The following is a 16,062-nucleotide window of genomic DNA, read 5'->3' on the forward strand; positions in this document are numbered from 1 at the left end:
TTCAGTGGGATAATTGGGCCACTTTCTGTCAGAGCAGCAAAGCCTGCGTGCTTATGGTGAATAATGATCAGCCGCACAGCCAGCTGAGCCAGCCGAGCCCTGCCTATAGCAAAAACAAAGCCATGCTAATTTATGAACACAGAGTCAGCATCTGGGAAGAAATATGCAGACACCAGCATGTAAAATCATATGCTGCTAAGATTGGAATATAAACACGGGCGTGCACGAGGATCTGTGCATGTCAGGCGATCAAACACCTTTTATTCTTTGCTCCTAGGGATGCTAAGCAGTACCAAATCTGGCTGATTAGAGTTAACATATCTACTGTACTTGCATGGTGCTATCTCTAGCATCTTCATGCTTTCACTGGTGTTATACCATTAACACAAGAAACACTTGGCTGCCGATTTATTAAACACTGTTAAAGGAAGGCATTTATGGTGCATTAAAATGTAGTGAATCACACTTAATAATTTAATTGGCAATTCATGTGCCATAAAACATGTATTGTGATGTTAAGACAGAGTCATGTCTTGCTCGATGAGGATATTATTATTAAATGATATGCCATAAGCCAGGTCCAAATAGTCATAAACGAACAATCCATCCAATCAAAATAAACTATTCTTCCAACTCCATGGTTCTGATCAGAGGGATTATAACAATTTAAATAAATAAATCAAATAAAAAGAGATATATGAAATATGGGGGGAAGGAAAGAAAGAGGTGTAATGCTAGCACGCAATTCATTCCCACAATGCATTTTTGAATAAATGTACTTGTGAATAACACAGGCCAGTGTTTAGCTGAAACCACACGAGATGAACAGCTCTTTTATTGAGTGACTATCCATCAACACTATAAAAAGAGCCTATCAAACAGTCTTGACCCACATGTCTGAGGTCGGGCCTCATAAGTGTATTGACAGCTGGGCTATTAGGCCAAATGTAGGACACCCATTCCTCATCTTGGCACAACGAGGGACCGTTGGATCCCAAAGGGCAATATAGACATGTTAACATCTTGGCTCTGTCATTATTTCCTGCCTGATAATGATCCAACTTTAGGTCAGAGATCTCATTAGCAGCCTGGTAGAGAGGTAATTTCCCTTTAACCCATCACATGTACTGATCGTAGCAGAGAGATTCAAGTTTTTTACAGGTTCTTTATTGGCTTCAGAGCACTATAGGAATATTGATATCTCAAAGGCTCTGACTGTGTGTTTAAATTTTAAACATGCCAGTGTACTACGAACACACCCTGTCTGGACCAAGCATTTTAAGGAACATTACTGTACTGTTGTAATTTATCTCTCCAGTAATTCAGTTTAATCAGAGTTTTCCTCTTCTACGTATGATACTATCAATGTCTTTACAATGCCTTTAGGGCCTTATAGCTTTTTGGGACGTCTTTGAGTTTTATGATACGCCAAATAAAATAATAATAAAATAAAAATAACAAACCCACTTTACTGATACTTTACTGGAAAGTCATTGTAAAACTGCAACCTTCCGCTGAGAGAATGAAGCAGGAGTGTAGATGAGTATGAGCTGGAGAGAGAAACAGAGCAGTTTCTTTTCATTAGGAGATGGGGAGTTGATTAGATTTGTGATTTTGACAAGCTAATTGATAGTTGTTGGAGGAAAAACACTTAATCACCATCCACTTCAATGTCAGCGAAAGATTCCTCATCTACAATGTCACAGTAATAGTGCATTAGAATACATTACGACCTGTGAGCCGATCAATTGAAAGAAAGACGCCGAGAATGATAATCAGAGAGAATGAGAGTATTTATGAGGCGCGAGGAGAGCTCGGATCTGGAGATGGAATAAAAATAGAGGAGCTCAGTCCAGGAATTCCCTTCACAATACCCACAGCTCTGCTTGGCTTACTTCCATTTCAGACTTTCAAAGTGTTAATTGGCAATTAGAACCTCAGCTCTGATCAAACAAAGCACTGAAGTGATTGTTTGAAGTGATAGTAGTGACCAACTTTAAACAGATTGCAGAATGATGCAGAATGAACTGGATTTATGATATAATTAGTATTAAACGTTAATAATTGTGGAACTTGTTGAGGATAGGAATACTTTTACTTTTCTAATTGTTTGGACACATGACGGATGATAAAACTAGACAAAAAATCTACTTCATTCCAGTACTTTCTATAATTTTTCTTGTATTTTTCTGTAAATGAGCATTTCCTCGGGCCAACAAGTTTCTGAATTTGATTAACAAGCTTCAGACAAAACTGCTGTTCGTCATTCAGAGCCTGTGGCACTCAAACAGGTAGCGTTCCCTTTCTGCTATATGTTCATCAATCATTTTGATGGGGCGCTACAGATGGAGTTGATGGTGCAGAGGCTTCAATGTTCCTCCTCTCCTCCATCCTTCCACTCTTCCTCGCCATTCTTTCACCCTCAGTATTCCGCCCAAGGTCACACTTCCATCATAACTCTTTCAGCAATGCACCCATCTGTTCCTCCTCCGCTTTTCTTTCAGTTTATATCAACTGTTCATCTTCGCAATGATGGTTAACCATAAAACATGCATATTTCAGTGAGTACAACTGAGCATTTCGGTCACATCTGTTTATGTTACCAGAGTTTTATTGTACCCGTGGAACATAATATACTAAGAATGACAAAATCCCAGATATTTTTGATTTAACAGATAGTTTAAGCTTGACTCTATATAAGATTGTTTCAGCATTTAGAGTTAACCTTTGAGAAGCCTTTCACCTCTAAACCAGTTGTAAAAGTACAGGCTTGGCACTGGGAAAGACCCAAAATTCTTCTATACAACATCTTATTCAAACCAGGAAATTTAAGAATGCAAAAACTATGAAAAGTGATGTGAAATGAATTGGATTAGAAAACTGAAAAACAGATGCATTTCCATTAGTGACTATATATGGTCTATTTTGTGTGTGGATTGGTGCACAGTTTTACCTTTGTGATTTTGGGGTGCGTGCACTTGCTATTGATGCCATTGTGCTCGAGCCACATGCTCTGCGGGTGAGGACAGTGCTGTTTCAGAGAGCAACGGTTCTCTCCCTTACACCACACACAGCCGAACAGAGGGTCCGCCTTCAGACACAGTCCACAGCTCTCCCGCCGTGCGTCACACTTGTACAGGTGCACTGGGGATACAGGGAAGGCAAAAGGCAAGTCAAGTTGTGAGAACCATGGGACATTGATCAAAGCAAAACTGAAACTGATGTAATTTGCAGCAATGGCTTAAAGTACTTCTAAAATAATGAAAAAAAATATAGAATCGAAATCATATAGTTCCCAATTCGCTGGTTTCCTCTCAGCTCTGAAGATAACTGCTCATCTCCTCCTCTCCCTGGTACAGCGATATTAAGTTTCATCTCCATGGCAACCAAAAAGGCATTTTTAATTGCTATTAGATGCTTGTATGATCTGTCCATCAACTGCTGCCCCCTGAGTGGCTCCCCCTCAGTGGGAACCAAGAGAGAAATCTCACAAACTTTCCTTCCCCTCTTAAATTAGCCTAACCTTCACACAGACACACACACAGTGCTTTAATAACACTCAGACACTTTCGTACTATGTTCATTGATTTGGATTAAAGCAGGGGCACGTTTAACTTGAATCCAAATCCCATTTCATATCAATGAAACTGTTTTCTGAACTTCTAGTCTTGACATTGGGCATACATGTTTTAAAATCTCTGAGGACTTAGACTGCCTCTGCAATTACTTTGAATTTTATTTTAATGGTCAGGGAATATTTTTAAGTGCAAAAAATCATTTCCTAATCTGTATTTTTGTCTTGTTGTTTTTGTCTTCCAGTAAAACATCTAAACATCCATTTGATGAAAACCACTTGAGAAGCAAAACTGCACAACATTAAGATGTGATATGGAGTATGTTATTTTTCTTAGCCATCTTGAAATTTTTTAAGCATAAATCTGGAAAAAAAAAGTGTATATATGCTGTAAAATCACATAATTAATCACATAATATATGTGTGTGTATTGTGTATATCTATGTATATATAAATACACACATGCATGTATATATTTAAGAAAAATATGTTATGTTTATATATTAAATATATTTATATATAATATAAATTATATGAATATAAATACATGTAAAAATACATATACTGTATGTGTGTATTTGCGATTAATCGTTTCACAGCACTAAATATATATATATATTATAATAACAATACTTCATATATTGTTCAGTTATTTTCTAATAACAAAATAGACTATATAAAATTATGATCAGATAAAATATTATGTTAAAATAGCAATCAATAAAATAGAAGATTTTGTGTGAAAATAGCAACCAATAAATCATTCATTCAAGAACATCATCTTCAGTTGTGGAAAAACTATGCTGTGAACAGAAGTATTTCCCATTTTGTGTGCTTTATGCATCAGACCTTCAGCCAACGGTCTGCTGGTGTGACGTCTAAGACTAGGGTGAAAATTATTCAAGGTTTTATATTGGATTAGGTTTGCACTGGGTTGAGTATAAATTCATTATATTTAGTTGTCATTATTATCTCTCTCTTCCTCTCTGTAGAAAGTGTTTGTTGGCCAACGAACAGCTGTCTTTGACACACACAGGTTAATTTAACACACACTTAAAGACTATGGTAGATCCAATTGTCACAGCATGTCTCTGACCATCTGTGTTGTGCAAAGATATACACACAGGGAGAAAATGAGAGGTGTGAACATGAGATATTGTGATATATTATGTTAAACAGAAGATAAAAAAAAGACAGAAATAAAGAGATGAGGAAGAAGTTAAGCAAAAACATAGGCTATCCGCAGTCAACTTCATCAGGATGTCAGGGGATGGATGCAGCAAGTCTGTTGCTATGGAGACTGAATCCAGAGGTACTAGCAGGGCTGCCGGATCAGAGGCCTCACCTTTGTTTTGGGCCGGGTTGTCAATGCTGAAGTCTCCATTCCAGATAACCGTCAGATCCACAGGGAGGCTACTCATCTCCATCCCATCATACGAGTACTGTAGCCATGGGAACAGAGTCAGAGAGAGAGAGAGAGATAGAGAGAGAGAGAGAGAGAGAGAGAGAGAGAGAGAGCGAGAGAGACACATTTACTAGTTGTGTTCTGCCGGAAGAGCGCTTTTATCATTCTTGGCAGGTTCATCCTCAGGTAAGTCATCACAGCACACAGTGGAGAAGACTCCAAAATCCCTACACTGCTGATGCTGGGAGAACAAGCAAACATGCACTAAATATTCAGGACAGAACGCACTTGCGACTAAAATAAGCTGCTCTCACACAATCTCCAAACAACCGCTCGCTTTTATCCCATCTATGACTTTTTGTGTTGCTTAAAATTCTGCGCCTTGTTTCTGAAAGTACCCTTGTGTCCACAGACAAATTCGCTGAAACGTTTACTGAACACACTCACATACACACACACACACACACACACACACACACACACACACACACACACACACACACACACACACACACACACACAGTCTTACCGATGTGTTCTGGCACTGTACACTGGAGCTGTTGAAGCGGAGGGCGGGAACTCTCTGCTCCACACCCTGTATTGTGAGTACACACTCATACCCGCGCTGACCCGACTGTGGCTGGGGCAGGTTCTTGGCCCGAAGGGTGATGGGTTTCACCACGTTCACTGGAACCAGGATACGATCAGCTGGAAGCAGCTGAGGACATTCCTGCAGGGGAACAACAAACTGCAACGTCAAAAACAACCAAAAAAGTATCCCTTATTAACACAAGTCAGAAACTCCCTGGTGTTTCTCCTCAGAGTGTGAGCCCAACAAATCCTCAGAATGGGCATGGGCCTGTTCTTTGCATCAAAATCCACCTTGACTGCTCCTTAGGCTGAAGGGACGGGCCAATAACGATGGTCTGAAGCTCATTAGCATGGCTGAATTGCTCTGGGGCAGAGTTTGAAAAAAGCCATTATAGATAATTTGAGAGGCTATCTACATAAAGAATAAAAGTGAGTGCTGTTAATTCAAGCAGACAAAAAGATGTAATTTTAAAGGAAGAAAGAGGATAACGAACTCTTCAGTGTGTGTTTTTTCTCTATGTCCCTGACTACAATCTATAAGACTGATGTAACACTGTCTTTCGGATACTACGAAAGAAACCAACGAGGTGGTGCAGAGTGGTATTTATGCAGTGCAGGGATGTTCAAAGTGCTCAGGTGGCTTTCGTAAGATGAATACAAACTGAGGTGCTATCTGGACCAAAGCGGCTATGGAATGCAGATAGAATACTGAGTGCGAATTTGAAGATGCACCGCAGTCCGACTGCAGCGAGGTAATATTTTGTATGGGCAAGAGGATGATCCATAAACCCCTTTCATTTTAACTTTACACAGTACAGGAGACACATAGTGTTTCACTTAACCATACATGAATGCACACCTTCGCAAGCACACCAATGCTGGTAAGCATAAACACTTATCTTAACATGCCAAATAAACAAATACACCACCCACATGCATAATTGCAGTCTTAAATAAAACAGCATAGACACTACAACACGCCCGACTCTCTTATCTCCACCCACACGGGCTCCAGATATTAAAGTCATCAGTAAATGCCGGGTGTAAAATGCACACCCATTCTGCTGAGGGCAGCCTTACTGTGACCCGACGTTCAGGTCTCTAAATCCCCATTTAGAGCCCTCTCACCTTCATAATAGCTACCCAGCGCTATGGTCTACAAGGGCCTCTCTAAGTCCTTCCCCAGACCACCCTCCAAGGATTTATCTCCCTATTACTCTGATATAATGTGAACATGTTTATTGGCAGTGGTCTTAGTCATAAATAAGGCACGACAAGGGAAAACCGCCCACTAAAACGCCAATATCTCCGTCCATCCACGCCCAAGTCTCTCCGGTATGTGCTGTCTTCTGGCCGGTCCCCCCACTTTCCACGCCTCTTATTGATGGATGAGCAGAGCTCCGCTGGCAGCTTTATGTGAAGGGAGATTGACTCCAAGCATAACAACACTATAATTGAAGGCTGGGAGGCTCTAATATGGAGTCTTCAGAGACACTGAAGACTAGGGCCAGGTTATTAAGTCTTTACAAGGAGGCAGAGAAGAAAGGACAGAGATAGACACAATGAGAGAGAAAGCTGGACGGGAACAAATTAAACGCTCCATTGCTGATTTTGAAACCTAAGGCTGCTTCCATTTCAGGCCTCAATATACAATGTGTCACAAAAAACTTTAAAGGACACAATGACGAACACATCACCATGTCAGCATCAAACTAGATCTTGTGGTCTTGCTGCTTTGAACATAATTGAAGCAGATCAAAAAAAGTGGCCACACTTCCTGTCTTGAGGCTCAGAAAGAGAGCCAGTGTCTGTTGAGTCCAGGAAGAGAATGATTCCTGTAGCCTCAAGCCAGATACAGCTGAAGAGTCTTACTGGAAGAGACGTTAATAAAAATGCAGAGACGGTAATTCAACATGCATTCATGAGACAAATGACTCGACACTAGGGTTTCCTTGTCCATGACGCGTGTCAAATCTGACAAGAGGTGCCCGAGGCGGCTCATTTGAGGTTGGAAAACAAAGCAGGGTTTGATTAAAAAAAAGGGAAATTATTATTAAGAATAGGCATTTTTCAGATAAAAGAAGCTCTTGAGAGTGTGTTTACAGTCTTGGTCTGAGCAAGAGAGGCCTGAGGGTGAGCTGAAGCATGATGTATTTGTCAAAGGGACGTGGAGTGAGGCAGACAGCAGTTGGTCTCTCGATTGTTTACTACTTGGGTGGGGGGTTGCATTCAACTTACTGCAGCTGAATCTCCAATGTCTCAGAACAAGACTGATATAATTAGACGCTGAAGAAAGAGGTACTGTAGGTGGGAGAAAAGATTGAAGTTCAGTACGTGCACTTCTGTTAGAGATGCGCCGAGACAAAGATAGTCATTGAGTGCAAGCAGGGAGGAAGACGCCCTGGCACAGAGAACAGAGGATAGCGAGCTGGCACGCAGTGATAGATCCATAATTAGAGCTGTTTGAGTATGTATGCATAATGGCAGCGTTCAGTTGGGTAGAAGATGAAACGCCTAATTCTCTCCACAGCTCTCGCGGTGTTAGCAGGATGATTACCAAGGCTTCCCTGCACTCCTTGTGCTTCAGCGTTCCTCCCTACCGCCACAGGCAAAAACCCTCCCCTCCCGTTCCTTGCCACATTTCACTTCCTGCGGCATCACGCGTGTTCTTATCTCCTCTTACCTCTGACACTTCCCTCCTTTTCATCTGTTTGTTTTCACTCTCGCTCCCCTCCCGAGTTGATCTTTTCTTCTTCAAGTCTTGTCCTCCACCTCAATCTAAATGATTTTTACCTCAAAGTTTCTCTCTGAGGGCTGTAGGCAAAGCAGAGAGGCCATCTCACGGTTCTGAACTCAGACCCAAATCCTCCTACTCACAGTACACTGGAGCTGGAGCTCACAGTTTCTGCAGCTCATTGCTCAAAGCTGCCAATTTTGCCTGTCAATTAACATCTTAATAAGATGGTAGAGACTGCACTGGATCGATCAGTTCCTGCTTCCCACAACTCTCTCCTTTTCTTTCTTTCTCTCATCTACCTCCATATTGTTCCAAAACTGAGTGAGCTGCCTTGCTTCCCACTGTCTACTTAGGTAGCTTGTTGTAACAGTCAAGGGACCTCAAGAGACTCATTTGGAAAATACTTATCATGCCAAGCACATTGAAGACTCCTCTCACAATTGATTTCACTACATGCTACATGAAAACAAATTGTGGTATTGTAAGAAGCATAAATATATTAGGTATTGTTGCATCAAATTCTCTCATACTTTTTTTGTAAAATTTTAATTTTACTTTCCAAAACTTATTTCAGTGTATTTAGGCATAAGCATTCAGATAAAAAGGTTTACAAGTTCATGTGAATTGGTCTAGTGTCAAGGTTTTTTACTGTTAGTGTATCTATTATTCAAAATCACAACACAATTTCACAATACCCATCGGTAAGGCATGTAAACAGGCACTTTGCAATTCCTAAAAGGATGTAAAAAGCCAAGCCATAACAGAAGTTGTTTGCTAAAGTGCAGTGGATGTCTGGGATGTGTTTAGTCATGCAGGATTATGCCAGAGGCCATGAGTGAGACATGGGGGACCAACACAGTCAGCGACTGACAGGATTCAGCACTATCCTTAGTATACACACTTTCGCCAGAGAGGAAATCAAGACCTGTATGGGAGAGTTAGATTAGCTGTGCTATGATGGAAAAACAGTGTCTAATCTAAAAAACAATCATTACTACATATTTCTACATTAATTCCATAATTCTGAAACAATATGACAAAATTTACTAGTCTTACGATCAACCATTAGATATTCCACTGACAGTGACTACCCCAAAGCATCTGACACACTTTATCTCACAGCTACTATTTTGAAAAAAAAAAAAAAATGCTTTATTTAATAATTCTTGAATAATCCATAGGATCCATCCGCAGGCAATTTATCAAAATACATGACATATTTCTAGACCTGGAAAAGTTTGCCGTCACAAAACTTTTTACCTGCCATATAGAAACTCCATAAAAAAAAGTGAAAAAGTGAAAGTGACGTGACATACAGCCAAGTATGGTGACCCATATTTAGAATTCGTGCACCCGGAGCAGTGGGCAGCCATTTATGCTGTGGTGCCCAGGGAGCAGTTGGGGGTTCAGTGCCTTGCTCAAGGGTACCTCAGTCGTGGTATTGCCGGCCCGAGACTCAAACCCACAACCTTAGGGTTAGGAGTCAAACTGTCTAACCACTAGGCCAAATATATATATATATTGTTTACAGGATAACACTAATACAGTACATCCTTTTCACTAGATAATTTATGATGCAAACCTAGAAAATCTGATCAAAATTTGTTAGAAGCAAAGGATGTGACTTAGAATATTTGAATTTTTCCACTAAACAATTTCTCTTGCTGTTGTCGTTAAACAAAAAAACAAGTGTCACACAAAATGAAATATGATAATGAAACAAAAAGCAGACAGCTTAAGAAAACCGGTCAGATATTTAAATGTAAGAGACTGTGAATAGCACACACACTGTTGTTAAATCTTGCCAGAGACGACATTCTGATGCCGTGGCACGTTTTGTTTGTTTGAATGTGGACTGTTCTCCTGTGCTCATGGGTGCATACTGAAACAAGCTCTAACTACAGGGGGGCTTCTCACTTCCAAAAACCATTGAAAGACAAGTCTGGATTATTCAGATCACTCTCAGCAATCCCTTAATTGGTATAAAACCCAAAATCATCTGCGGAAGGTCAATGCAAAAGGTCATCTCATTTCTCCATGCAAAGTTGACTCGTCAGCGTCTGCTCAGAGGATTTGCACGGTAAACATCGTCGGTCATTAATTCTAAGCCACCCAGAGTTTGGAAGCGGCTCTGAGACCTCCAGTATGAGGGGTTAATGAAATCCAAATTAAACTCATTAACTGGACAAAACACCTGCCTTAAAACAAAAATCAAACAAAAACATCCAGTGGAAATGTCATTAACATGTGCTAATATTCAGTCGCTGCTTTGTGTGCAAGTCTCTCGACACACAATAGGGAATCCTAATATTACATTGGTCAATATTGACAGCGTGTCCATTTGATAATTGGAACGCCAGATGCTGGCAGCCTGAGAAACGCTCTGTTAAGAGATGTTAATGAATGCTAAATGATGAGGCTACACATTTGTGTGGCTAAAACACATAGCCTCGAGGGGCAGGTGTCCTCATAATTCATTACACATTTCAAAGCTAAGCACGATGTACATAATCGTATCTTCATGGAAGCTGCCGATTTCTCTTCAGTTGCGTGACGCAAATGAAATAAACACATTGTGATCCGCGCCATGTAGACCCTCGGGGAGGGATTAAAGGGTGTTTCAGTGATACAAACTCGACGGCTCGACCCTCCTTGGCATCTCGGAGAGTGAGCTAGGAAAGGGTTTGGCTCCGGCACAAAGCGCAGAGCCCCAACAGCAGCTTTTAATTTATCTGATGGGCCTGCGGTGGCCTCTAGACATGCAAGTAGTGCCAATATTATTGATAATTTACATGGAATGAGTTGTTGGTGGGAATCCAGACAGAAATATTAGAGATTAATGAGAATTAAGTTAAATTCAAAGCCATCAGATGTGCTCATCGTGACGGGGTGATGCTGGGTAACTTCTCACAATCAGGACATGACCTGAACCATACTCCTGCACCAATTTAATCAATTAAGTTCAATTGAGAATGATGAGGGTCAATTACAAAACTCGATGTGTGACCAATCACAAGTAACTCACCTCTGGCTGTTTGACACGGCCCTCCTGGAAAGAGCAGCTGCTCGGATCATGGGTGCACGTGTGACGATATTTGCACCAGTGGCACTGGTATGGGCTTCCAACACAGGACAGACACCTGGGATAGGAAACCGGTGTGGATTAATGCAGTTAGATTGAGTGTTTGTGAAAGTATACACGACTGCATCATTGCAAATATAAAAGATACTCACGACTTGTGAACGCTGCAGTTGTAGAAGACAAAGCTAGTGTTGGCAAAAGCTAGTCCTGTCTCCTTTGACTTGAGGTAGAGCTGGACAATCTGATGGTCACCTAAGAGGCAGAGGAGGGGAACATTAAGAGTGTTGAAATAGCTGATAATGTGCTGACCACAGAAATATTAGTTTAAAGCCCAATGAGCTGCCTACAGAGACCACAGTTTGTTCCTAAAGGTGGCTGACAATGAACTGCAACAAGGTTTACTCAATATTTTTCATATAATAAGGCACTTTACAGTTTATACCAAGGGTTTTAACTCATATTATGAAGAAAGGGAGAAAGTACAGCGAGCAATATGGCAGAATATGTCCTGTCTTGTAAATAAAATAGCCAATTACCAACTGGTAAAGTCATCGCAACACTGCAGCAGCTTTAAGAAGCTCCGGTTCCCATAGAAACAGTCCTGAAATGCGCACTTGGTACTGTAAATGAGCATTGACTGGACCAACCTTATAGTATATATATACTTTTTTTGAACACATATCAGATTTTGTTGCTGATTTGAAACGTTTAGATATGAGTTTAGTAAGCAGTTTGTTATTTCCTCGTACTTTTTGCTTGAAAGTGATTTTAAGTCTACTGTGCATTTTAGTGCTTAGAGTTTCAGGCTGTAAAATACCAAACACACTCTACCAAACTCTATATAGCAAACTAGCAGTTATCTTTTATACATACAAGCTGATCGTCTTAATAGCAAGTAGGTTATATAGTGTGTGGATTCAGGTAACTGCTCCTCTCTGCCAAAAATGAGTCAAAACCCTTCCCAAAAAAACATTCTTGAAGAAGAGGAAGAGAGAGACAGAGAGCGAGAGAAAGAAACCTGTATGAGTTAATGGAAATGTGGCACAAAAGTGCCCATCTTCAGCGTGTTTTTGTCTGAGCTAATGAAGAAGCTCATGTTTAATTCAACATGCCGGACACGACATCTCCCCTCTCGAAGGAAGATCGTACTTTTTCACCCTCTCTATCTATTCCTGTCTCTCCTTTTTTCACATACTATTCTTCAACCTCTTTTTTTGTCCTCCTAAAGCACTCTCCTTCCCTGTCATGCGACGTTTCTTCAACAAAGAGCGAATCATTCATCAATCACTGTAAAGTGTGCCTGACAATGAATCTGTCCTAATTAGTTCACCTAAATGTTACCTTGATGGCTGGTATCTCCAGTGTGTGTGTGCATGTGTGTGCGCAAGCCCCCTGCCACCCGCTGCAGAGTGTGTCTGTCTTTAATGAGTCACTCAGGACACACACTGTTACCATGACACTAAGAAATGGAAGGAAAGTGAGGAATATGGGAGAGAGAGCAAATAAATGACCTATAACTGCAGGGGTGTGCGTACGTGTGCACACAGAATCCACAAAAATACAGGACGAAAAAAATTCACTATGACATAAACAAAACGATGCAATGACATGATACAATACGCTATAGCATTAATATAACATGAAAAGAGTTTGTAACCCTATTAAAGTACAGGACGAAATACAGTGAGTGAGTCAAAGAGAACTGGAGAAACTGTGATTACCATAACCCGCATCTGCTCACGAATCGCTCTTGCAGTAGCCTACTGATAGGCTAGCCACACTGGTTCAAGTCAGACGCTGATTGATGCATTCTGCAGAAGGTGCGCCCATGCTCCTCCAATTAATCATCCATTAACGGTTTAAATAAATCAGTCGTTAAGAAAACTGAGGGGGTACAAATTCTTTCTGAGGGAGCAGGTGAGTGTGTAAATGTGCACCATCAGGTGTGTAATAGTGTATTTATCCAATGGCGTGAGTGCGTGTTTGCACTGCAGCATTTCAGAGCTCTAGGCCCTTGCAGATTGGGCCGACCTGTAATTTCATGGTGGCCTGACTAGCCTCACATCTCCAATGAGAATTGCATGCATCATTATTCACACACCTCACACCCCTGCACACGGCTCTTTCTACCTTACATCCAGGCCGCTGTGCCACTTACTAAGGTAATTTGTGGGTGTTTCTATACGAGATGCTGTGAAAGAACATTGTTGCTTCTATTCCGCCTTGTATTTTGTTGTGTTTTACAATCTTTTTTCCCCTCTTTTCCACCATATCCGCTGTAGTGCGCGTCTTCATTATCTTTACGTTGAGACGTTTTCATATTATGAAAAATTACCAGCCTCTAGACAGCTGCCCAGATGTGCACTCGTTTCAATTACGTTGGGGTAACCAAGCACAACAGAGGCGTAAGAACAGCATCAATGAGAGTATGGAAGAGGATGGCGAAATGTTCTCTCTTGAAAAATCTTCTCTCTCTTATCTGCTGGAGTGAATGCTGTCAAAACCATTTTCAGCTGAGCAGATGGAGTGAAGAGTGTCATCAGTTCAGGAGATCCAATCCAATCACTTCACTTGAAAAATCTCTCAAACCTCAGTGCCAATGGAGCCTCAGAATGAAAGAGTGAAATGGAGAGAGACAGACAAGAGCACAGGAGACAGAATGCCAAAACTGCCTCCCTCTTGACGACCTTTATTCACTCAATTACAAAACATGTCCTGCGGCAAAAGTCAACAGCTGCAGGCAAGATAATGAGCATGTAACCTTCCATCTCTGCTCAGGAGTTTATGCCTATCACACTCTCTCTCTTTCTTAGACTGTCTTCTCTCCTTCCCTCTGATATAAATCCAGCTTCTCTGGAGTCTGGAGCAGATCTCCCGATCCAGCATCTCCAATTATAAAGCTGTCATAGTCTCACTTTTAGTCTCACTCTGCCTCAACGAATGCCAACATTCAGTCATTTCGCCCAATTTTTCCATTGTATTTGATTGGTTAGTGACAGCATATCTTCATACCTTGGTCTACGACGATGCGTGGGACTTCCTTCTCCGCAGGAGAGCTGCAGGTAATGCGGTTCCCCTCGACCATTCCGTCCATCTCTGCTAGGTCCTCAAAGGTGCAGTTGACCCCTCCAGAAAGTTCTGGCACGTTATGTGCCTCCAGCACTAGCTGTCAAGGAAAAAGAAAAGATAAGTTGAAGTTATTCAGGAGAGAAAATAGAAGGCAATAACGGACAGGACAAACTTTAGTGTGTGTCACAAACTGACACACTAGCTTTGTGCACAAAATAAACAAATTTTTGCTGCCGTTGCCCCTAAAACTGCTGTAACATGGATATTTTCTCATGTCCATGATTTGAAATGCTCTTGAGAGAGAAGGAAGTCTGCAGACTCTACACATGGGAAATCTCAATCTAGCCGCAGACATCAAGACATCCCAGAAAACACACGCAGCCGTTCCATAAATATCCCAGCTGACACGTGGCCAACCGCACAGTGAAATCAGGCCATTGAACCAGTGGCCACATATCTCCTTAATTTCCTGGAGGAAAATGTCCAGAGACATCAAGAGACTTCAGTCAGCCATCAGTCAGCCTGTACTGACTCTAATGTGTTTCACTGAACACAAGTGGGTGGGAAATTGAGAGAGAGAAGGAGAGAATGAGAAAGAGAGCTGGCTATGGGGTGAGAGTTTTCATTCTCTTTTTTCTTTATGACTCTCATCTGGAGAGCCGCTGCTCGCTCTCTCACTCTCGTTGCGTCCTCTCCATCTCTGTTACCCACAAAGCCCTCTGGCTCCCAGCCTTCGAATGAATTTCAAGCCCTGCTCCGAAGCACATCTGTTGCCTGACACCAGAGTCATATGAAGTGAGAAACAGAAGGAGACGATGGCATAGAAAAGAATGAGAAGAGCAACTATCATGAGAATGAAAGAAATTCCCCTTTACATATCCCCTTTATTATCCACATACAACTATGTATTTAACATATAATACAGAAGTTTCACCACCAATAATCAGTCATTTTCCAATTTAAATTTTTATTGTCAGTAAAACATTAATGCAGTAAAATACACTTTTAAATACTCAATCATTTATAATAATACATTTGTGACTTTGAAATCACAAGAACTTTTGTTTTATTTTTTTCTTGTTAATAGCAACTGATTCCACATTTTATAATCTCTTATTTTTTTACCCCTTATACCCAGATACTATCTGAATACTACACGGATCACATGTTAATGTCAAAGAAAGCTCAGAAATAAGGAGATCGCAGGAAGAGAGAATAATGAAGTTGTATACAGTAAGAAAGGCAACAAAAATTCTCGTTTAAAATTCCCACAGTGGCGCTCTCTGTCAGTTTGACTCTGTTGGGGGTCCATTTGGGAAAGTGTGCAGTAATACTCTGTGAGGGCATCATGGGAAGTGAAGTGGATGAAATCGGAATATCCACACTAATAGGAAGCCGCAGCCTTGCATGGAGTGGCCCTGCACCCTGCATTACACTGGTGATACGGCCTGAAACACCCTTTACTCAACAGAACGGCTGACCGGGGCTGTTTTTAGATTGCTGTTTAATGAAAAGGCAGGGACATGTAGCAGACACTCTTTTCCCATCTCGCCCCCTCTCTCACTGTTTTCCGCTTTCCCATTAAAGTTCAGAATGCACCGGTG

The 16,062-nt window shown here is 41.1% G+C and overlaps 1 protein-coding gene across 4 annotated transcripts in view; it reads right to left on the minus strand.

Annotated features, from left to right (window-relative positions):
• The window catches only part of LOC109084906 (plexin-A4), a 202,418-nt gene that overhangs the window by 36,556 nt on the left and 149,800 nt on the right, over window positions 1–16,062 (minus strand). For all 4 annotated transcript variants that reach the window (XM_042722756.1, XM_042722757.1, XM_042722759.1 and 1 more), the window contains exons 7-12: window positions 14,402–14,555; window positions 11,542–11,641; window positions 11,333–11,447; window positions 5,509–5,709; window positions 4,920–5,016; window positions 2,954–3,144 (exon numbers count right to left, since the gene is read on the minus strand). In XM_042722756.1, coding sequence (XP_042578690.1) covers window positions 2,954–3,144; window positions 4,920–5,016; window positions 5,509–5,709; window positions 11,333–11,447; window positions 11,542–11,641; window positions 14,402–14,555 — 858 coding nt within the window. The remainder of the gene's footprint in view (window positions 1–2,953; window positions 3,145–4,919; window positions 5,017–5,508; window positions 5,710–11,332; window positions 11,448–11,541; window positions 11,642–14,401; window positions 14,556–16,062) is intronic.

Source organism: Cyprinus carpio, chromosome B4 (assembly GCF_018340385.1).
Source record: "Cyprinus carpio isolate SPL01 chromosome B4, ASM1834038v1, whole genome shotgun sequence".
Taxonomy (NCBI): domain Eukaryota; kingdom Metazoa; phylum Chordata; class Actinopteri; order Cypriniformes; family Cyprinidae; genus Cyprinus; species Cyprinus carpio.